Here is a 23975-nt window from a genome sequence, read left to right as displayed (position 1 = left end):
CTCCTCCTCCTCCTCCTCCCCCTCTTCCTCTTCCTCCACTTCATAAGTTTCCATCTTTTCCTCTTCTTTCTTTCTATCTTTCCTCTCCTCCTCCTCTTCTTCTTCTTGTTTGTCCTCCTCCTCCTCCTCCTCCTCTTCATAAGTTTCCATCTCTTTCTCTTCTTTCTTGTCTTCCTTCTCCTCTTCCTCTTCCTCTTCTTCCAAAATCACTAAAAAACTATCATGTTAAAAATAAGGAACAAAGTTTAAAATCAAATAAATAAAAAAATGCTGAGAGAACATTTTATATTTACCAATGTTTGTAAAAGCCATTCTTAAATATACTCCTCTTAATCCGTTCCTTTAGCCAAGTTAACAATGTATCTTCTATCCATGTACAAAAAAATAAATTAACAAAAGTATAATTTCCTCGGTAACTTAAATGATCTCAAAGTCGTAAGTAACACTTCTACCATAAGGAAATTAAGTACCAAAAAGTAACATGGTGATTTAGATTGTCATATGGTCGTAGTAACATGGTAGTATTTTTTTTTTTTTTTTTAATCTGTTTCTTCATTTTCCTTCCTTCCTCTAATAATCTTATCCTTTTGTTTTTTTCCTATTTCTTCCCTTCCTTCCTTTTCTCTGTTCTTTCTCTCCCTTCCTTCCTTCCTTCATCTTTCTCATCTCCCTTCTCTTCCTTCCTTCCTTCTCTATTCCTCTCTTCCTTTCTTTATTTCCTATTTCTTCCCTTCCTTCCTTTCTTCTCTGTTCTTTCTCTCCCTTCCTTCCTTCCTTCCTTCATCTTTCTCATCTCCCTTCTCTTCCTTCCTTCCTTCCTTCCTTCTATACTCCATTCCTCTTCCTTTCTTTCCTATTTCTTCCCTTCCTTCCTTTCTTCTCTGTTCTTTCTCTCCCTTCCTTCCTTCCTTCCTTCCTTCATCTTTCTCATCTCCCTTCTCTTCCTTCCTTCCTTCCTTCTCTACTCCATTCTTCTCTTCCTTTCTTTATTTCCTATTTCTTCCCTTCCTTCCTTTCTTCTCTGTTCTTTCTCTCCCTTCCTTCCTTCCTTCCTTCATCTTTCTCATCTCCCTTCTCTTCCTTCCTTCCTTCCTTCTCTACTCCATTCCTCTTCCTTTCTTTCCTATTTCTTCCCTTCCTTCCTTTCTTCTCTGTTCTTTCTCTCCCTTCCTTCCTTCCTTTCTACATCTTTCTCATCTCCGTTCTCTTCCTTCCTTCCTTCATCCAATCTCTCTCTCCCTAATCCCTTCTCTCTCCCTCTCTCCCTCCATCCCATCCTCACAGCACACCCACCACCCCCTCCTCCTCCTCCTCCTCACTCTCCCTTCTACACATCATCTTTTCAAGGCTCAAATTACCCCTATAAACAATTCCCTCGTCACCCTTATCGCCACTCCACTTCTTCTTTACGTAACTACCGTCGTCTTCGGGCACGGGAGGCACTGGGAGGATTTTCGGCACTCGCTGTAGGCCCTTCAGACGAGGGATCTTCTGCTGCCGAGCGTCAATGATCGGCAACGTGTATTTTTCGAGTGTTTCGTAAGCGCCGTCGTCCTCGCTGATCAGTGTTTTGCTGCGTTGCGTGGGCTTGCGCGTGCCAATCTTGTGTTGCGTTGGTGTCTCGGGTGTTGACGTAAAAAGTGTTTCGGCGGTTAGGTTAGTTTCGGCTTGGGACGCTCCCTTGCTGTGTTGCCTTAGCCTGCGATCGCCGAGTTTGTGTTGCGTTGCCGTTTCTGGTGTTGACGTAAAAAGCGTTCCGGCAGTTAGGTTAGTTTCGGCTTGGGTCGCCCTCTTGTGGTGTTGCTGTGGCTTGCGTTCAACGAGTTTGGGTTCCGTTAGTGTTTCTGTGTGGGGCCTGAAGAGTGTTTCGTCAAGTCGCTTCTCCGTAGCTTCAGTATCCCTCTCGTCATCTGTCTCCGAACATGACGACGCGGACGAAAATAGGAGATTACGTAGGTACTTCTCCATCTCATCTCCCTCTTCTCCCTCCTCCTCCTCCTCCTCCTCCTCTTCCTCCTCCTCATCTAACAGTGGTTTCGGGAAGACATCGCCGGGAAGACTCGATTTATACCAGTCCCGAGCGCGTTTGTCGACCCACCGGCTGGTCTGGGGTCTCGTCAGCCCTCTCGGAAGCCCCAAATAGACCCTAGGCTTTGGCGGGGGCGGTCTGTTTCGTGGCCTGTCTCTCGGCTTTGCGTGATTTATTTTTGTTTTTTGGGGGTTCGGGAAAGGCGGAAAAGGTGTTTGATTTTGTGTGTTAGTGTTCGATCCTTCTCTGTCTCCTTCTTTGTCACTCCCTTCTTCTTCTGATCTTCCGTCATCGTCAGTCACTCTATTCCGCTCTTTTCCGTTCTCGTTTATCTGTGTCTTGTGTGTGAGGCCGTCCCATCTATCTCTCTTCCCTTCTTCTTCCTCTCTTCTGTTATCATCAGTCTCTCCGTTCTCGTTTATCCTCGTCTTTGTTTTCGGTTGATTTGGGAAGCGATTTGGCGGTGTGCGGTTGTTTGTGTTACCGCCCCATTCATTTCTGTCCCCCTTGTTCCCAGCTGTCCTCTTGTCCCCAGATGGTCCTCGTTCCTTTCCGTCCCTCTGCGTCCGTTTGTTTGTCCGTCTTGGGTTTCGGGAGGTCTTAGGAGGCGTCAAGTTGAGTACATTCCCGTCCCATCCACTTCCCGCACTCTCCTTCCGACCCCTATCAAAATCAATCCCCTTGTCAAAACCCGTCCTCTTGTCCCTACTCGTCCCGGGCCTGAAGACGAACCGAGGCGGCGACATGTCCGGCGTTCCCGTTTCAACCTCGGAAAACCTCGGCAGCTTCCAGTAGCACATTTTCCGCCGGGGTCGCTTTACGTCCACGACAATCGACGGCTTGTATTTCCGCCCTCGCTTCCCCGGCCAGTTCGGTTTGGGTTTCCGGGGCGGGGCGGGGTACAGGTCCCTAACGTATTGGTCCGGGAGGATGTTGTCGACGAGGAAGTGCTGGCTTGCGATTTTGAACTTCCTCCGACAGCAGAGTACGTCGCCGTTCGGTTGGAGCTCAAAGGAGAGTGTTTCGCGCATCCAGCGGTTGCACCAATACTTGACGAAGCGCAGGAGTGAGGAGAGGTAGTGTGCGCCGAGTGTGGGGTCCCAGGCGGGCTGTGGGGAGGGGTGACATTAGGTTAGGATAGGTTAAGTAGAGAAGGAGGATAAGTTGGATCACTGTGACGAGAGGTGACATTAGGTTAGGTTAGGTTAGGTTAGGGAGAGGAGGAGGGTAAGTTGGATCACTGAGAGGAGAGGTGACATTAGGTTAGGTTAGGATAGGTTAGGTTAGGTTAGGGAGAGGAGGAGGAGGATAATTTGGATCACTGTGACAAGAGGTGACATTAGGTTAGGTTAGGTTAGGTTAGGGTAGGGAGAGAAGGAGGAGGGGTGACATTTGGTTAGGTTAGGTTAGGTTAGGTTAGGGAGAGGAGGAGGAGGATAATTTGGATCACTGTGACGAGCAGTGACATTAGGTTAGGTTAGGTTAGGGAGAGGAGGAGGAGGATAAGTTGGATCACTGTGACAAGAAGTGACATTAGGTTAGGTTAGGCTAGGTTAGGGTAGGGAGAGAAGGAGGATAAGTTGGATCACTGTGACAAGAAGTGACATTAGGTTAGGTTAGGTTAGGTTAGGGTAGGGAGAGAAGGAGGATAAGTTGGATCACTGTGGGGAGGTGTGACATTAGGTTAGGTTAGGTTAGGTTAGGGTAGGGAAAGAAGGAGGATAAGTTGGATCACTGTGGGGAGGTGTGACATTAGGTTAGGTTAGGTTAGGTTAGGGTAGGGAAAGAAGGAGGATAAGTTGGATCACTGTGACAAGAAGTGACATTAGGTTAGGTTAGGTTAGGTTAGGGTAGGGAAAGAAGGAGGATAAGTTGGATCACTGTGACAAGAAGTGACATTAGGTTAGGTTAGGCTAGGTTAGGGTAGGGAGAGAAGAAGGATAAGTTGGATCACTGTGGGGAGGTGTGACATTAGGTTATCTCAATTCTTCACCTTCTCACACCAGGCCTCTGCTAACTGTGGCAGCGTCTGGGCACAAAACAGCCTGATAGCCGTGACCTCCTCCCCCTCCAGCTCCCCTCCGATAATGCTGGGCACCCTCCCGAACTGGTAGTCTGCCCACCACTCCAGCAAGGTGAACCTGGGGATGGGAAGAGTGAGGGGTACAGAATTTAGATACCACAGGGATGAGAGAATGAAGATGCTGGTTAACTCTTGCATAAGGGATTTGGACAGCAGAGAGATGAGAGAATGAAGATGCTGGTTAACTCTTGCATAAGCAATTTGGACAGCAGAGGGATGAAAAAATGAAGATACTGATTAACTCTTGCATAAGGGATTTGGACAGCAGAGGGATGAGAGAATGAAGATGCTGGTTAACTCTTGCATAAGCAATTTGGACAGCACAGGGATGAGAGAATGAAGATGCTGGTTAACTCTTGCAAAAGCGATTTGGACAGCAGAGGGATGAGAGAATGAAGATGCTGGTTAACTCTTGCATAAGGGATTTGGACAGCAGAGGGATGAGAGAATGAAGATGCTGGTTAACTCTTGCATAAGGGATTTGGACAGCAGAGGGATGAGAGAATGAAGATGCTGGTTAACTCTTGCATAAGCGATTTGGACAGCAGAGGGATGAGAGAATGAAGATGCTGGTTAACTCTTGCATAAGCGATTTGGACAGCAGAGGGATGAAAAAATGAAGATACTGTTTAACTCTTGCATAAGGGATTTGGACAGCAGAGGGATGAGAGAATGAGGATGCTGGTTAACTCTTGCATAAGCGATTTGGACAGCACAGGGATGAGAGAATGAGGATGCTGGTTAACTCTTGCATAAGGGATTTGGACAGCAGAGGGATGAGAGAATGAAGATGCTGGTCAACTCTTGCATAAGGGATTTGGACAGCACAGGGATGAAAGAATGAGGATGCTGGTTAACTCTTGCATAAGGGATTTGGACAGCACAGGGATGAAAGAATGAGGATGCTGGTTAACTCTTGCATAAGGGATTTGGACAGCAGAGGGATGAGAGAATGAAGATGCTGGTTAACTCTTGCATAAGGGATTTGGACAGCACAGGGATGAAAGAATGAGGATGCTGGTTAACTCTTGCATAAGCGATTTGGACAGCAGAGGGATGAAAGAGTGAAGATGCTGGTTAACTCTTGCAGAAGGGATTTGGACAGCACAGGGATGAAAGAGTGAAGATGCTGGTTAACTCTTGCAGAAGGGATTTGGACAGCACAGGGATGAAAGAGTGAAGATGCTGGTTAACTCTTGCAGAAGGGATTTGGACAGCATAGGGATGAAAGAGTGAAGATGCTGGCTAACTCTTGCAGAAGGGATTTGGACAGCACAGGGATGAAAGAGTGAAGATGCTGGCTAACTCTTGCAGAAGGGATTTGGACAGCACAGGGATGAAAGAGTGAAGATGCTGGCTAACTCTTGCAGAAGGGATTTGGACAGCACAGGGATGAAAGAGTGAAGATGCTGGCTAACTCTTGCAGAAGGGATTTGGACAGCAGAGGGATGAAAAAATGAAGATACTGATTAACTCTTGCATAAGGGATTTGGACAGCAGAGGGATGAGAGAATGAAGATGCTGGTTAACTCTTGCATAAGCGATTTGGACAGCACAGGGATGAGAGAATGAAGATGCTGGTTAACTCTTGCATAAGGGATTTGGATAGCACAAGGATGAAAGAATGAAGATGCTGGTTAACTCTTGCATAAGGGATTTGGACAGCAGAGGGATGAGAGAATGAAGATGCTGGTTAACTCTTGCATAAGCGATTTGGACAGCAGAGGGATGAGAGAATGAAGATGCTGGTTAACTCTTGCATAAGTGATTTCGACAGCACAGGGATGAAAGAATGAGGATGCTGGTTAACTCTTGCAGAAGGGATTTGGACAGCACAGGGATGAAAGAATGAGGATGCTGGTTAACTCTTGCAGAAGGGATTTGGACAGCACAGGGATGAGAGAATGAAGATGCTGGTTAACTCTTGCATAAGGGATTTGGACAGCACAGGGATGAAAGAGTGAAGATGCTGGTTAACTCTTGCAGAAGGGATTTGGACAGCACAGGGATGAAAGAGTGAAGATGCTGGTTAACTCTTGCAGAAAGGATTTGGACAGCACAGGGATGAAAGAATGAAGATGCTGGCTAATTCTTGCAGAAGGGATTTGGACAGCACAGGGATGAAAGAGTGAGGATGCTGGTTAACTCTTGCAGAAGGGATTTGGACAGCAGAGGGATGAGAGAATGAAGATGCTGGTTAACTCTTGCATAAGGGATTTGGACAGCACAGGGATGAGAGAATGAAGATGCTGGTTAACTCTTGCATAAGGGATTTGGACAGCACAGGGATGAGAGAATGAAGATGCTGGTTAACTCTTGCATGAGCGATTTGGACAACACAATGAAGAGCTAGAATAGAAAGTCGTGTGCAACAAAATGGAAAAAAAGGAAGAAGAGAAAAGATTGAATTAAAATATATCTTAACATTTCTCAACAGACAACTATTTTCACACAATATTAAAATCCCCAACACAACTTTCACTATTTCTTCCTTCCTCTTCCACCCATAACACAAGCTATTCCACCAACACCAACCCTCATTCCACCTCCCTCTCACTCCACCCACAAGCCCCACTACCCTTCAACTCAACCACTCACCACATCCGCTCCTTCCACGCCTTCGTATCCCTGGGCGGAGGATACAGCTGCGTCCTATACATAAAATGCCTCATGGAAAACACCTTCAAGAGCTGGCACATGGCTGGGGTCGGGAAGGAAGAGGAGGAGGAAGAGGAAGAAGACGAGGAGGAGGGGGCCCAATCTTGCATGAACTGTGAGGCCCGGTCTAGTAAATCCACTTGCGAGGAGTAGCATAAGCCTAGACCGTCTACCTCGCCCCAGTAGACCTGCCAGTATTGTCCTGGGAAGGGGACCGATCGCTTCTCTGTGGTGCTGGTGGTAGGGCTGATGGTGGCTGGGAAGGGGAAGGTTAGGTTAGGCTAGGTTAGGTTAGGTTAGGCTAGGTTAGGTTAGGTTAGGTAAGGTTAGGTTAGGTTAGGTTAGGTTAGGTTAGGTAAGGTTAGGTTAGGTAAGGTTAGGTTAGGTTAGGTAAGGTTAGGTTAGGTTAGGTAAGGTAAGGTAAGGTTAGGTTAGGCTAGGTTAGGTTAGGTTAGGTTAGGCTAGGTTAGGTTAGGTTAGGTTAGGTTAGGTTAGGTTAGGTTAGGTTAGGTTAGGTAAGGTTACGTTAGGTTAGGTTAGGTTAGGTAAGGTAAGGTAAGGTAAGGTTAGATTAGGTTAGGTTAGGTTAGGTAAGGTAAGGTAAGGTAAGGTAAGGTAAGGTTAAGGTTAGGGTAAGCAAAGGTAGAGATGGAGGTTGAAGGATAATGATAAGGGAGGAAGATGAAAGTAAAAGGTTCAAAATTAAACTTGAAAGAGCAAGGAGGTGAAGTGAGAGACGATTTTTTTTCTATACAGCAAAGAAAAATATATATAAAATCTGCAACTAAAATAAAGTCATGGATTCAGGTAGCCAGTCACTCCCTCCCTCACTCCTCCCCCGCACATCCCCCCTCACCTGTGTCCGGCAGGAGGTGGCCCATCAGGTGTGTGGTGAGGGCCGCCCTGGCACTCAGCTTCTCAGGCTGACGCGCCATGGTGACGTCACTCTGCAGGTACACACGCCCATCCTCGTACCTGTGTGTGTGCGTGTGTGTGTATTTGTGTGAGGTGAGCGCACTAACCATGTGCACCAATCCTGTGTATGAGCTCCATGTGTGTGTGTGTACAACATACAACAACAACAACAACAACACTCACGACACAGCCTTGAGTCGCCAAAGCCGAGCAGTCCGCCGGTAAGGGGTGAGGAAGATGTCCAGGAACACCTCCTTCAGCGAGATGAAGTCCGGCATGGCGTACACCAGCCTGTGAGGGGAGGCAGTGGCTGAGTGGTTAGTGTGTGGGCACAGCGTCCCCAGAGGACGCAGGTTCATGTCCCGCCTGCCGCCACAAGCTGGCAGTGTTCAATCACCACAGAGTGTCTTAAGACTACCCACATGCTGCCCTGAAGACTGCCTGTCAACCTGGACTCTGGATTCTCTTTAAGAGAGGATCAAAGATGAGCTCCGGGAGGCAGCATGAGCCAGGCAAGATGGCGCCACTATAAACCCTTGCCTGCGCCACAACAGGCTGGGGCCGACCACCAGGCCCACCAAGAAACCCCACTGTCACCACAGGCAAAACACAAGAGAAACATTTTAAAAAATACACACACACACTCCCTCACCTCCCGTCCCTGGCCCGCTGTGCCAGGCTGTGTCTGAAGTACTGTATCCACAGGCTGAGGCGCAGCAAGTGGACATAGCCGTCATCCAGCTTCCACTTGGGTTCACGGTACACCAGGTTGCTCAGGCTGAACGACACCTGCCAAGGATGAGACAGATGAGGAGGAGGAGGAGTAAAAGAGAGAAGTAGAGGATGAAGAGAAGAGAGGAGACACAAAAGTAACATGTCGTCACCTTCGTAAAGGAACCGCCTAAGCCATATTTTCTACTTTTCAGGAAATTAGAAAATAACTGTCATCATCTCATTTGGCTTAAGAGTTAGGCAGAAATGAAAAGGTCAATTCTAAAACACTCAAGCCCTGAATAACGAAGGCAACTACACAAAAATGGGCAACACACATTGAAAAACTGACATAGACAAAAACCAGAAAACAGGAAGAGAACGAGGAGGAGGAGGAGGAGAAAAGAGAGAAGGAGAGAGAAAGAAGGAAGAGAGAGAGTGCAAGACGAAAAGAAGAAGGAGAGAGAAAGAAGGAAGAGAGAGAGTGCAAGACGAAAAGAAGGAGATAGAAAGAGAGAGAATCCCACAAAACCAGAAGAGAAATGACTTGGGCGATAATTTTACGAGGATGACAATATGAAACTAAAAGAAAGAGATAGAGAATAATGAGTCAAAGGGAAATGTACTAGAGGAAACTACTGAAGAGAGCGAGATGGCAGCGCAATGATACCCACCTTCTTGGGCCTGTAATCCTTGAGCTGATATTCTGGGTCCAAGAATTGCTTCATAACTCCATCCACACAAACATCCCATCTTCTTGTTATCGTAATCGTCCCCTTCAGATAAATCCTTGCCTCTCCTCCTCCTCCTCCTCCTCCTCCTCCTCCTTTCTTCTTCTGTTTGTTTTCTCTTTCTCTTCCCTTCTTCTCTTTCTCTTCTGGCTTTGTGGCATTGTCTCTCTCTCTCTCCTTCTTCTTCTTCTCTGCTTTATTCTCATTTTCTTTATTTCCTCTTTCTTTTGGTCTTGTACTTTCCCTTTTCCTTCTTTCTCTTTCCTCCTCCTCCTCCTCCTCCTCTTTCTCTTCCTCTTCTCTGGTTTCTTCTGTCTTCTTTTTGTCTCTCATTCCTTCCTCCTCCTCCTCCTCCTCCTCTTCCTCTTCCTCTTCCTCCAAATTCTCCTCTTTTCTCTCCCTTTCTTCCTTTCTAAACCCTTCCTCTTCCTCCTCCTCCTCCTTTTCCTCTTCCTCCAAATTCTCCTCTTTTCTCTCCCTTTCTTCCTTTCTAAAACCTTCTTCTTCCTCCTCCTTTCCCTCCTCCTCCTCCTCCTTCTCCTCCTTTTCATTCTCTTTTCTCTCCCTATCCTCCTCTTTAAGCCCTTCCTTCTCCTCCTCCTCCTTCCACCTCTTCAAGGCATTCAGATACCCTCCGTAGTAAGAGTTAGGATCGGATTCCCTTAGGCTGCCAATCCTGTACAGTGTTGTGAGCTTAGGTTTGGTGGTGGTGGTCAGGTCATACTGGGCAGCCATGAAGAACTTTTCCATCTTCTCCTTCTTCTTCTTCTTCTTCTTTGTTATCTCATAGTTCTCTTCCTCCTCCTCCTTTTGGTTCGCCTTGTTTTTCTCCTCCTCCTCCTCCTTCTTCTTCTTCTTCTTCATTTCCTTGTCTTCTACTAGTATTATTTCATTCTCTTCTTCATCCTCCTCCTCCTCCTCTTTCTTCTTCATCTCATCGTTCTCCTCCTCCTCCTCTTCTTCCATATCTTCAATGACTTCAATCTTCTCCTCCTTCCTCTCCTTCTTCTTCTTCTTCCTCTTCTTCTCCACATCTTTCCCATGGCAGAAGTCAAGGTAGTGGGACTTCCAGAGAGCGATGTAGTCTGTGTGTGAGTGTGTTTGTGTGTGTTAGGTTAGGTTAGGTTAGGTTAGGTTAGGTTAGGTTAGGTTAGGTTAGGTTAGGTTAGGTTAGGTTAGGTTAGGTTAGGTTAGGTTAGGGTTAGGTTAGGTTAGGTTAGGTTAGGTTAGGTTAGGTTAGGTTAGGTTAGGTTAGGTTAGGTTAGGTTAGGTTAGGTTAAGTTAGGTTAGGTTAGGTTAGGTTAGGTTAGGTTAGGTTAGGTTAGGTTAGGTTAGTTTAGGTTAGGTGTATACAGGAAGACTTGGCACTGATGGGATTGGATGAGCATTAGGCAGAAGATAGAGTAGAATGGAGGAGAAAGAGAGTTTTGGAGAGACTGGAGGCAGAAGGAAGGAGACCAGTTGGTAGGCCTAGGAATACATGGAGAAGGTGTGTACAGGAAGACTTGGCATTGATGAGATTGGATGAGCATTGGGCAGAAGACAGAGTAGAATGGAGGAGAAAGAGAGTTTTGGAGAGACTGGAGGCAGAAGGAAGGAGACCAGTTGGTAGGCCTAGGAATACATGGAGAAGGTGTGTACAGGAAGACTTGGCATTGATGAGATTGGATGAGCATTGGGCAGAAGACAGAGTAGAATGGAGGAGAAAGAGAGTTTTGGAGAGACTGGAGGCAGAAGGAAGGAGACCAGTTGGTAGGCCTAGGAATACATGGAGAAGGTGTGTACAGGAAGACTTGGCATTGATGGGATTGGATGAGCATTGGGCAGAAGACAGAGTAGAACGGAGGAGAGCCATAAAGTGTCCAGCCGCCGCCCAGGAAGACTGAAAACGGACGGTAAACGGAATGACGATGATGAGTAAGTAGTGTTGGTTAGTGTTGCCAGTAGTGAGTTAGTGTTGTTAGTCTTGGTGGTTAGTGTTAGTGTTACGATCAGGCCCCATCACTGACCTATCTTGGCCTGACGGAGGGGGACGAAGGGCTTGATTTTGATGGGGCACTTCCTCGGCCGTCCTCTTTTTTTCAACACCGTTTCCTCCTCGGACTCCACCTGCAAGTATCACCATCTTCATCATTTTCATCACCATCATCATTATTATTATTATTATTATTATTATTATTACTACGTCTATTTACTGTTTTCCGTTTTCTGTAATACCATACCTCCTCTCTCTCTCTCTCTCTCTCTCTCTCTCTCTCTCTCTCTCTCTCTCTCTCTCTCTCACCTTCATCTTCCTTGTGTTGATGGGGAAGATGTTACTTGCTAGGGACATCATCTTCTGTACCTCCTCCTCCACCTCCTCCTTCACCTCCTCCTCCTCCTCCTCCTCCTCTTCATCTTCCTCTTCTTCATCTAGTGTGGTGGTGGTGGAGGTGGTGGTGGTGGTGGTGATGGTTTTATTCTGCAATGTAAGCATGTAGTGGTTTTAGAATTTATATTTTTTAGAATTTATATTTTTTAGAATTTATATTTTTTAGAATTTATATTTTTTAGAATTTTTATTTTTTAGAATTTTTATTTTTTAGAATTTACATTTTTTTAGAATTTATATTTTTTAGAATTTTTATTTTTTAGAATTTTTATTTTTTTTAGAATTTACATTTTTAGAATTTATATTTTTTAGCATTCATATTTTTTAGAATTTTTATTTTTTAGAATTTACATTTTTTAGAATTTATATTTTTTAGAATTTTTATTTTTTAGAATTTTTATTTTTTAGAATTTTTATTTTTTTAGAATTTACATTTTTAGAATTTATATTTTTTAGCATTCATATTTTTTAGAATTTTTATTTTTTAGAATTTTTGTTTTTTAGAATTAATATTTTTTAGAATTTTTATTTTTTAGAATTTATATTTTTTAAGAATTAATATTTTTTTTAATTATATTTTTTAGAGTGTATTTTTTAGAATTTATATTTTTTAGAATTTATATTTTTCAGAATTAATATTTTTTAGAATTTATATTTTTTAGCATTTATATTTTTTAGAATTTATATTTTTTAGAATTTTTATCTTTTAGAATTTTTATTTTTTAGAATTAATATTTTTTAGAATTTATATTTTTTAGAATTTTTATTTTTTAGAATTAATATTTTTTAGAATTTATATTTTTTAGTTTATATTTTTTAGAATTTATATTTTTTTTAATTTATATTTTTTTAGAATTTATATTTTTTTAGAATTTACATTTTTTTAGAATTTTAATTTTTTTAGAATTTATGTTTTTTTAGAATTTATATTTTTTAGAATTTATATTTTTTAGAATTTATATTTTTTAGAATTTATATTTTTTTAGAATTTATATTTTTTTAGAATTTATATTTTTTAGAATTTATATTTTTTTAGAATTTATATTAGGAGAAAGTCAGAGAACATAGACATTACCACTTTTTAGGAGGACATCAAAACCATTTACTTATAAAATTAGACACCACTTCATCTGACCACCACCACCACCACCACCACCACCCCCTCACCTTCCCCCTCAGCCCCCTCCTGGCAGCCTGGTAGCACGTGAGGAGCTGCCTGATGGTGGTGTGCAGGAGGCTGTTGCTGTAGGTGCGCCGTGTGGGGTGCTGCAACAACCACTTGGCGGCGTCCCCGAACCTGAACGGATGGGACGAGATTTAGTGACGGGAAAGAATGGTGCAAAATAAAATAGAAAGAAAATAATGAGTGAAAAATAAAGGTAATATGGAATGAATAGGAATAATGACAACACTCCAGCTAGGTATTAATCACATGTTTCCAGGAAGATCTCAGCGTCGGACGAGTTTGGAGACGGATTTTAACTTCCTGCTGCAAGAAAAAAGAAGGAAAATGGATGAGTTTGGAGACGGGTTTTAACTTCCTGCTGCAAGAAAAAAGAAGGAAAATGGATGAGTTTGGAGCGGTTTTAACTTCCTGCGAGAAAAAGAAGGAAAATGGATGAGTTTGGAGACGGGTTTTAACTTCCTGCTGCAAGAAAAAAGAAGGAAAATGGATGAGTTTGGAGACGGGTTTTAACTTCCTGCTGCAAGAAAAAAGAAGGAAAATGGATGAGTTTGGAGACGGGTTTTAACTTCCTGCTGCAAGAAAAAAGAAGGAAAATGGATGAGTTTGGAGACGGATTTTAACTTCCTGCCGCAAGAAAAAAGAAGGAAAATGGATGAGTTTGGAGACGGATTTTAACTTCCTGCCGCAAGAAAAAAGAAGGAAAATGGATGAGTTTGGAGACGGGTTTTAACTTCCTGCTGCAAGAAAAAAGAAGGAAAATGGATGAGTTTGGAGAGGGGTTTTAACTTCCTGCCGCAAGAAAAAAGAAGGAAAATGGACGAGTTTGGAGGCGGGTTTTAACTTCCTGCCGCGAGAAAAAAGAAGGAAAATGGATGAGTTTGGAGAGGGATTTTAACTTCCTGCTGCAAGAAAAAAGAAGGAAAATGGACGAGTTTGGAGACGGGCTTTAACTTCCTGCTGCAAGAAAAAAGAAGGAAAATGGACGAGTTTGGAGACGGATTTTAACTTCCTGCTGCGAGCAAAAAGAAGGAAAATGGACGAGTTTGGAGACGGGTTTTAACTTCCTGCTGCAAGAAAAAAGAAGGAAAATGGATGAGTTTGGAGACGGGTTTTAACTTCCTGCCACAAGAAAAAAGAAGGAAAATGGATGAGTTTGGAGACGGGTTTTAACTTCCTGCTGCAAGAAAAAAGAAGGAAAATGGATGAGTTTGGAGACGGGTTTTAACTTCCTGCCACAAGAAAAAAGAAGGAAAATGGATGAGTTTGGAGACGGGTTTTAACTTCCTGCCACAAGAAAAAAGAAGGAAAATGGATGAGTTTGGAGACGGGTTTTAACTTCCTGCCACAAGAAAAAAGAAGGAAAATGGATGAGTTTGGAGACGGGTTTTAACTTCCTGCTGCAAGAAAAAAGAAGGAAAATGGACGAGTTTGGAGACGGATTTTAACTTCCTGCCGCGAGAAAAAAGAAGGAAAATGGATGAGTTTGGAGACGGGTTTTAACTTCCTGCCGCGAGAAAAAAGAAGGAAAATGGATGAGTTTGGAGACGGGTTTTAACTTCCTGCTGCAAGAAAAAAGAAGGAAAATGGATGAGTTTGGAGACGGGTTTTAACTTCCTGCCGCAAGAAAAAAGAAGGAAAATGGATGAGTTTGGAGACGGGTTTTAACTTCCTGCCGCGAGAAAAAAGAAGGAAAATGGACGAGTTTGGAGACGGGTTTTAACTTCCTGCCGCGAGAAAAAAGAAGGAAAATGGATGAGTTTGGAGACGGGTTTTAACTTCCTGCCGCGAGAAAAAAGAAGGAAAATGGATGAGTTTGGAGACGGGTTTTAACTTCCTGCCACAAGAAAAAAGAAGGGAAATGGATGAGTTTGGAGAGGGATTTTAACTTCCTGCCACAAGAAAAAAGAAGGGAAATGGATGAGTTTGGAGAGGGATTTTAACTTCCTGCCACAAGAAAAAAGAAGGAAAATGGATGAGTTTGGAGAGGGATTTTAACTTCCTGCTGCAAGAAAAAAGAAGGAAAAGGGATGAGTTTGGAGAGGGATTTTAACTTCCTGCCACAAGAAAAAAGAAGGAAAATGGATGAGTTTGGAGAGGGATTTTAACTTCCTGCTGCAAGAAAAAAGAAGGAAAAGGGATGAGTTTGGAGACGGGTTTTAACTTCCTGCCACAAGAAAAAAGAAGGAAAAGGGATGAGTTTGGAGACGGGTTTTAACTTCCTGCTGCAAGAAAAAAGAAGGAAAAGGGATGAGTTTGGAGACGGGTTTTAACTTCCTGCCACAAGAAAAAAGAAGGAAAAGGGATGAGTTTGGAGACGGGTTTTAACTTCCTGCCGCGAGAAAAAAGAAGGAAAAGGGATGAGTTTGGAGACGGGTTTCAACTTCCTGCCGCAAGAAAAAAGAAGGAAAATGGATGAGTTTGGAGACGGGTTTTAACTTCCTGCCACAAGAAAAAAGAAGGAAAATGGATGAGTTTGGAGACGGGTTTTAACTTCCTGCCGCGAGAAAAAAGAAGGAAAAGGGATGAGTTTGGAGACGGTTTTAACTTCCTGCATAAGAAAAAAAGAAGGAAAAGGGATGAGTTTGGAGACGGGTTTTAACTTCCGTCAGCGAAAAAAGAAGGAAAATGGATGAGTTTGGAGACGGGTTTTAACTTCCTGCCGCAAGAAAAAAGAAGGAAAAGGGATGAGTTTGGAGACGGGTTTTAACTTCCTGCCGCAAGAAAAAAGAAGGAAAATGGATGAGTTTGGAGACGGGTTTTAACTTCCTGCCACAAGAAAAAAGAAGGAAAATGGATGAGTTTGGAGACGGGTTTCAACTTCCTGCCGCAAGAAAAAAGAAGGAAAATAAGAATAAAGGTGTGAAAGAATAAGAAAATAATTGGAAAGGAGTAAAAATAAGGAAAGAAATTGGAAAAGATAACTCAAGGAAAAAATATATAGTGAGTAAGCATATATGAATTAGTTAGGAAGCATATATGAATTTTCTAAGACCTATAGTAACTGTTTGGGGCTTTGTTAGGTTAAGTTAGGCAACAAAGAATGACCTCACTTTGTTGTATAGAAAGTCTCATTAGTAAGGAAACATATATGAATTTTCTAAGACCTATAGTAACTGTTTGGGGTTTTGTTAGGTTAAGTTAGGCAACAAAGAATGACCTCAATTTGTTATATAGAAAGTCTCATTAGTAAGGAAGCATATATGAATTTTCTAAGACCTATAGTAACTGTTTGGGGTTTTGTTAGGTTAAGTTAGGCAACAAAGAATGACCTCAATTTGTTATATAGAAAGTCTCATTACTAAGGAAGCATATATGAATTTTCTAAGACCTATAGTAACTGTTTGGGGTTTTGTTAGGTTAAGTTAGGCAACAAAGAATGACCTCACTTTGTTGTATAGAAAGTCTCATTACTAAGGAAGCATATATGAATTTTCTAAGACCTATAGTAACTGTTTGGGGTTTTGTTAGGTTAAGTTAGGCAACAAAGAATGACCTCAATTTGTTATATAGAAAGTCTCATTACTAAGGAAGCATATATGAATTTTCTAAAACCTATTGTAACTGTTTGGGGTTTTGTTAGGTTAAGTTAGGCAACAAAGAATGACCTCAATTTGTTATATAGAAAGTCTCATTAGTAAGGAGGCATATATGAATTTTCTAAAACTTATAGTAACTGTTTGCTTTGTTAGGTTAGGTTAGGTTGTGTCTGTATTTACCTAGTTATTTACCTAGTTGTGAAATACAGGAAAAGAGTCGTACTAGGCTTGTGCAGTCCCACCTCCATAACGCTTATTATCCAGTTTGGCTTTAAATTTATGAATCTGTGTGTACCTGAGTGTGTGGAGGGTGTGCTGGGTGTGGCGAGGGCTGCAGGTACACAGGAAGAGGGAGTGGCTGTCACCTGCCAGTGCGTCCCTCAGGATCCGAGTCAACGTGGTCTGCCGCCCGTCATACAGCGCACTGGAACAACCTTAATAATTAATATGGGTACTGTTAGTTTGGGGCTGCTGTCAACATCAATCCAGTGGCATCAGCACTTTTTCCTGATCTTTCAAACGTGGTACTAGTCTTCATGAACAACAGTGTGGATGATTTGTCTTTTTATAACAGTTTTTAAAAAGAACAGGAAACAGAACTCCTTTTAACCCCCTGGATGTGGAGTTCCTACAAGAAGACTTTACCAAGCTACAGGAATGGAACAAAAAGTGGCTGCTACAATTCAATGAAGAAAAATGTAAATCACCTTGGGAAGAGATATCCAGCACACCAGTACCACATGGGAAACACTCCACTATCCACCACAGAGGCAGAGAAAGACCTGGAAGTGTGTGTTACCAGGCTACCAGTGAAGGGATATCCAGCACACCAATACCACATGGGAAACACTCCACTATCCACCACAGAGGCAGAGAAAGACCTGGGAGTGTATGTTACCAGGCTACCAGTGAAGGGATATCCAGCACACCAATACCACATGGGAAACACTCCACTATCCACCACAGAGGCAGAGAAAGACCTTGGAGTGTATGTTACCAGGCTACCAGTGAATGCGAAATCCGTGACAATCGCAGCGGACAGGTTGACTTACTTCTTGGCGGGCGCATGATCCAGGACATAATGGTGGAGGGCGTAGAGTGACCGAGTGACTGGTGGGCCGCCCCTCAGCTCCTCTGTCACACTGCTTAGGGTAGGCAGCAGCTCCAGCCCGCCCACCACCACAAAGTCGAGAAAGGACACGCACACAGACACGCTCTCCCAGCTCGGATAGTCGGTGAAGCGCGGAACTGTCTCGAGAATCTGGTATGGGGTTGGGAGAGGTTAGGTTAGGTTAGGTTAGATTAAGTTAGGTTAGCTTGGGTTAAGGTTAGGTTAGGTTAGGTTAGGTTAGGTTAGGTTAGCATGGGTTAAGGTTAGGTTAGGTTTGGTTAGGTTAGCATGGGTTAAGGTTAGGTTAGGTTAGGTTAGGTTAGCATGGGTTAAGGTTAGGTTAGGTTAGGTTAGGTTAGCATGGGTTAAGGTTAGGTTAGGTTAGGTTAGGTTAGCATGGGTTTAGGTTAGGTTAGGTTAGGTTAGCATGGGTTTAGGTTAGGTTAGGTTAGGTTAGCATGGGTTTAGGTTAGGTTAGGTTAGCATGGGTTTAGGTTAGGTTAGGTTAGGTTAGCATGGGTTTAGGTTAGGTTAGGTTAGGTTAGCATGGGTTTAGGTTAGGTTAGGTTAGGTTAGGTTAAATTAAGTTAGGTTAGCTTGGGTTTAGGTTAGGTTAGGTTAGGTTAGCATGGGTTTAGGTTAGGTTAGGTTAGCATGGGTTTAGGTTAGGTTAGGTTAGGTTAGCATGGGTTTAGGTTAGGTTAGGTTAGGTTAGGTTAGCATGGGTTTAGGTTAGGTTAGGTTAGGTTAGCATGGGTTTAGGTTAGGTTAGCATGGGTTTAGGTTAGGTTAGGTTAGGTTAGGTTAGCATGGGTTTAGGTTAGGTTAGGTTAGGTTAGGTTAGCATGGGTTTAGGTTAGGTTAGGTTAGGTTAGGTTAGGTTAGGTTAGGTTAGGTTAGGTTAGGTTAGGACCAATGGGAATTTTGTAACTTTCGCGGTACTGTAAATTTGCACCTTTTGGTCAATAAACTAACTAACTAGACACACCACCCTTTTGCAGACTCCTTACGTTCTTATGTTCTTACGTTAACAATAAAACTTACGATTCTAAAGACTTGATGGGCGGCTTCCTGTCTGCCCTTGGTCCTGTGTGCCCTTAGGAGGTGCTCGCTGCGGCCCAGGGCGTACAGATCCTCCAGCTGCGGAAGAGGAGGAAGAAGAGGAAGAGGAGGAGGAGAAGAGGAAAATATGAAAGGGTAAAAGAAATAAATGAAATGGAAAGGATGAGGATTAGAAGAAGGAGGAGGAAGAGGAGGAGGAGGAGAAGATGAGGGATTAGGAAACAGAGAAAGAGGAGGAAGAGAAAAAAGAAAGAGGGGAGGAAAAGGGAAAAGATAAGGAGGAGGAAGAGTAGAAGGAGGAGGAGATGAGGGATTAGGAAACAGAGAGAGGAGGAAGAGAAAAAATAAAGAGGGGAGGAAAAGGGAAAAGATAAGGAGGAGGAAGAGTAGGAGGAGGAGGAGGAGGAGAAGATGAGGGATTAGGAAACAGAGAAAGAGGAGGAAGAGAAAAAATAAAGAGGGGAGGAAAAGGGAAAAAGATAAGGAGGAGGAAGAGGAGGAAGAGGAGAAGATGAGGGATTAGGAAACAGAAAGAGGAGGAAGAGAAAAAAGAAAGAGGGGAGGAAAAGAGGAAAAAGAGGAGGAGGAGGAGGAGTGGATAAAGGAGATAAAAATAAGGAATAAATTGAAGAAAAGGAGAAAAAGGAAAAGAGAGAAAAAAAAAAGAGAAAAAGTATGAATAGAGATTTCACCGTAACCCAAATTACCACTTTTTCAACCACCACCACCACCACCACCCACCTCCTCCATCCTCGCCACAGTAACCTCCCGCGCTCCACACCACACCACACGCCCCGCCGCATCCCTCTCCAGCCTCAGCGGGGGCGGCAGGGGCTGGGGGTGTCCTGGGGTGCGGGGCGGGGTTGCAGCGGGCTGTTCGGGGCTGTTGGGGGATCTGCCGTCAACACCCCCATAAGAGTATGTTGTAAGGAGGTCTTCCACTCTCTCATTGAAGATTTCCACATACGAGACTCTGATAGATAGATAGATAGATAGACAGATAGATTATTGGTCACATATATATACAGTGAGGTGGAAGAATGTGTGTGTGTGTGTTTGTGTGAAAATCTGGTAAAATATTCATGAAAATCTGGCAAAATATTCATGAAAATCTGGTCAAATATTCATGAAAATCTGGTTAAATATTCATGAAAATCTGGTACAATATCCATGAAAATCTGGTACAATATCCATGAAAATCTGGTAAAATATTCATGAAAATCTGGTCAAATATTCATGAAAATCTGGTCATATATTCATGAAAATCTGGTCAAATATTCATGAAAATTTGGTAAAATCTTCAAGAAAATCTGGTACAATATCCATGAAAATCTGGTACAATATCCATGAAAATCTGGTACAATATCCATGAAAATCTGGTACAATATCCATGAAAATCTGGTACAATATCCATGAAAATCTGGTACAATATCCATGAAAATCTGGTACAATATTCATGAAAATCTGGTACAATATCCATGAAAATCTGGTACAATATTCATGAAAATCTGGTCAAATATTCATGAAAATCTGGTAAAATATTCATGAAAATCTGGTAAAATATCCATGAAAATCTGGTAAAATATTCATGAAAATCTGGTAAAATATCCATGAAAATCTGGTCAAATATTCATGAAAATCTGGTCAAATATTCATCTAGTATTGACCCAAAAATCCACTAAATACAAAATAATATAAATCTTCCTCTTCTCTTCTCCTCTTCCTCTTTATTCATTCTTGTGGTTCTTCTCTTCTCTGTTGGCTGTCTTCTTTTCCTCCTCTTTCTCCTCCTCCTCATCATCATTTCCCTTCACTTATTCCTCTGTAATCTCCTCCTCCTCCTCCTCCTCCTTCTTCTTCTTCTTTTCATTCATATATTGATTGTTTTCCTTCCCCCCTTTCCTTCCCTTCTTTATCAATCTTCTCTTCTCTTTCCTTCTTCCTCTCTCCTCCTTCGCCCATATATTAGCACAGTATCCCACGGAGGCAAACCATTTAAGTCATACCAATCAAAAACATTATAAATACCTCCCTCCCCTCACCCCCTCCCTCCCCCCCTCACCTCAGCATACAATAGCAAGTCCGGACAGTCTTCAGGTAGGCCAGGATGTCAGCGAAGGACCTCTGTAGGATGCCCCGGGGATGTCCCTCGGCTCCACTCAGGTACCAATTCTTACCTGCCGGGCGTGTGATGGAGGTAGGAAGATTAGCGAGCAGAAATGACTGATAACGGAACTAATATTAATGACTAGTAATTAACAGGACCTAATAGCAACAGAAACAGTAGGAAGAGTAGAAGTAGCGAGCTTTTTTTTTTTATTATTGTTTCCTTATTTTGTGCCCTTGAGCTGTCTCCTTTGTTATATATAAAAAAAATAACCATAGCAACAGGAACAGAGAGTGACCCCTTTAACCTGTGTGTGCGGCCCCATAGAAGACGACGGCAAGGCTGCGCTGGCGGGTGCAGAAGACGCGTATGGCTTTCTGTATGGCCTCGGTGTAGATGGTCTTGGGGTGAGGATACACGAACACTTGATCTACGGAGGAGGAGGAAGAGTGTGAGTGAGGTGAGGAGGAGGAGGAGGAGGAGATAAGGAGAGAAAGGAGGAAGTATGAGAGGAAAAGAAGAAGAGAGGAGAAAGAGTAAGGAAGGAGGAGGAGGAGGAGGAGGAGGAGGAAGAGTGTGAGAGAGAGCGAGGAAGAGGAGGAAGAAGAGAAGTGTGTAAGAGATGAAATAATAAGTTAGAATAAAGAGGAAGAGGAGGAAGAGGAACAGAAGAGGAGATAAGAAGAAGGAATAGAAGAAGAAACAGAAAATAAGATAAAAAATAAAGAAGAGAAGATTTGAACAAGAAAATTAAACACACACACACACACACACACACACACACTCACCGAAAACAAAACTCCTTCCACACGGCTCATTGGTCTCTGGGTGTAGCTGAATGACCTCCCTTTGACCCTTGACCTTCCAGCCCACCAGTCCTTCCAGAGGCGACCCTTTGCCGAGGAGCAGAAAGGCCTTAGAATTACTTGGATGGAAGTTGTATTTATATTTATGGTTTTTCGTCTCTTCCTTTTGCCTCTCCTCCTTCTCTGTTAGCGGAGGGAAGTAGGAGGAAGAGGAGGAGGAGGAAGAGGAAGAGGAGGAGGAGGTTAGGTTAGCCTTCTTCCTCCTCCTTCGTTTTTTTTCCTTCCTCTTTTGGTCATTTTCGATTTTAATTTTCGCGTTTTTTTGGTCGTTTTTTCCTTCCATTTTCTTTTGTATCTTTAGTGTTATTTCCAGTTCCTCTTCTCTTCTCCTCTTTATCTCCTCTCTTCTTCTTTCCCTCTCCTCCTCCTTCCTTCTCTCTGCCTCCTCTTCCATTTCTTCATCTCTCTCTTCTCCTTGTTCAGTATCTCTTTCTATCTCTCCTTCTTTCTCTTCCTCCTCTCTTATCCTTCTTCCAATCTCCTCTATCAGTCTCTTCATATCTTCTGCCTCCTTAATTCTTCTCTCTCTCTTCCTCTTCCTATCTTCTATCATCCTTATCACTCTCTTCCTTCTCTCCATCTCCTCTCTCTCCCTCTCCATCATCCATTCTCTCTCCTCTCTCCTTATTCTCTCTTCTTCAATCTTTCTCTCCTCTTCTATTCTCTTTCTCTCCATTTTTATTGATTCTTCTTCCTTCTCTTTCTCTTCCTTGTTGTCTATCTCCTCTTCTCTCTTCTTCTCCCTTCCTTCTTCTTCCTCTCTTCTTCTGTTCCATTCTCTTCTTTCTGCCCTTCTTCTGTATTTCTCTTTTCTTATTGTGTTTTTCCTTTCATCATCTTTTCTCTCTCTTCCTCTTTCCTTCTTTCTCTTTCCTTCTTCTGATTCTTCCTCCTCCTTCTTCTTTTTCTCCATTTTTTTATCCTCCTCCTCCTCCTCTTTCCTTCTCCTTTCTTCTTCTGCCTCTCTCCCATTCTTCTTTTTCTCTCCTTCCTCTTCCTCCTGTTTATCATATATTTTTTTAGTTACGTCATTTAATTATTTTAACCTATTTTTCCTTAACTAAGTATATATTTACCTTGATATTCTTACCTAATAACTTTTACGTATAGATTCCTACCCACCTTCCCCCCCTACATTAATATATTATAATCTATACCTTAAATAACATCAAATAACTTCACAAATAACAATAAAATAGAAATATATGTGGTTTTCATTATCAGCGACTTCAAAAATACGAATTACGTGATAAAGTACAATAAAAAGGTCACATTCATGTCCCGTACCTGTTCGTCCATGGTCCAGGAGGTGCCACGCCCTGTCATGACCCCTGGCACCTCGAGGTCAGGTCACGGGAGGTCAAAAGGGACGGTGTGGTGGGTCGGTCATCCACTTCTGCCTCACTCCTTTGTTTTCTCCTACGTTTTCTGCCTTCTCGTTGATTATTTTTGTATTTTGGTTAATCTCTCTTGTGTCTGTGTCTCTGGTTGACCTCGGTTGACCTCAGGGAGACAAATAATATAGTGTTACGTAATGCCCCAGGGGGTGAGCCTGGCGCCACGTGTGTTTGTTGTGGTCATGGAGGTAAAATTGATGGAGTCGACACGGCCCGCTAATGGTTGATTGATCGATAATTTATTGTTGCAGGTAAACAACAAAGAAGAAGGGAGGAACATGCCAGCCCAACCCCCAGGCAGGACAGAGTGTGACACCTGGCCGTAAAAATGACAGCTCGGGTACATTGGGCTGATGTCGACTCCACCAATTCTACCTCCATGGTTGTGATCTTTTTCTTCTTTTGACATGGAGGTAGAATTGGTGGAGTCGACACGGCCCGCTAATCCCATTCATTGAGGTGACGCCACGATCTGTTAAATTTACGGCCAAAAGATGGGGTGGGCGAGCCTGGCCGAGCCCATTAACCTGCCCTGACAACACCTGACACCTGGCCGTAAAAATGACAGCTCGGGTGAATTGGGCTGATGTCGACTCCACCAATTCTACCTCCATGGTTGTGAAGGGAAGGGAAGGGAAATTTTAAGGAAGTGAAGGGAAGGGAAAGACAGAAGGGGAAGGGAAAGAGACAGAAAAGGATCGAAGGGAAGGGGATCGAGGGGAGGGAATTAATTAATTAAGGGAAGGGAAGGGAAAGACACAATGGGAATTTAAGGGAAGGGAAATAAAGGAAAGGGAAAGAGACAGAAAGGGAAGGGAAGGGAAATTTTAAAGAAGTGAAGGGAAGGGGATCGAAGACAGAAGGGGAAGGGAATGGAAATAAAGGAAAGGGAAAGACAGATCGAAAGGGAAAGGAAGGGAAAGGCGTACAGGGGAAGGGAAGGGAAATAAAGGAAAGTAGTAAATAAATCGCCAAAAAATGAGTAAAAGGAGAAGCTAGGTTGATTTAGAAGATTAATTTACTCTATATAGACATATATATATATATATATATATATATATATATATATATATATATATATATATATATATATATATATATATATATATAGGAAGAGCTAGGTCTTAATTATTAATTTGTAGTCTCAGTTTTCGACCATCTATTATAAATCCCGCCTAGAATTCTTGGGATATAATCGATTAAGTAAATAAA

General features: G+C 42.9%; 1 protein-coding gene across 3 annotated transcripts; it reads right to left on the bottom strand.

Annotated features, from left to right (window-relative positions):
- Nucleotides 1–271: 271 nt before the first annotated feature.
- Nucleotides 272–23630, bottom strand: LOC126985675 (uncharacterized). 3 transcript variants are annotated; one of them, XM_050840822.1, is made up of 19 exons: nt 22654–23613; nt 21289–21393; nt 20808–20930; nt 20456–20570; nt 19135–19366; nt 18376–18471; nt 17273–17481; nt 16516–16644; nt 12666–12795; nt 11412–11588; nt 11137–11236; nt 9071–10212; nt 8338–8474; nt 7869–7976; nt 7627–7745; nt 6711–7026; nt 4023–4170; nt 1187–3138; nt 272–916 (listed from the first exon to the last, which is right to left on the bottom strand). In XM_050840822.1, the coding sequence occupies exons 4-18, from the start codon at nt 20461–20463 to the stop codon at nt 1279–1281; spliced, it is 4911 nt and encodes a 1636-aa protein (XP_050696779.1). In that variant the 5' UTR covers nt 20464–20570; nt 20808–20930; nt 21289–21393; nt 22654–23613; the 3' UTR covers nt 272–916; nt 1187–1278. The 3 variants fall into 3 exon arrangements, with proteins under 3 accessions (XP_050696779.1, XP_050696780.1, XP_050696781.1); XM_050840823.1 differs by lacking the exon at nt 21289–21393; XM_050840824.1 differs by lacking the exons at nt 272–916; nt 6711–7026 and having other exon boundaries at nt 2990–3138; nt 21289–22366; nt 22654–23630.
- Between the last annotated feature and the right edge of the window lie 345 nt (nt 23631–23975).

Source organism: Eriocheir sinensis, chromosome 60 (genome assembly GCF_024679095.1).
Source record: "Eriocheir sinensis breed Jianghai 21 chromosome 60, ASM2467909v1, whole genome shotgun sequence".
Classification (NCBI taxonomy): Eukaryota; Metazoa; Arthropoda; class Malacostraca; order Decapoda; family Varunidae; genus Eriocheir; species Eriocheir sinensis.
This window is presented reverse-complemented; position numbering and strand designations above follow the sequence as displayed.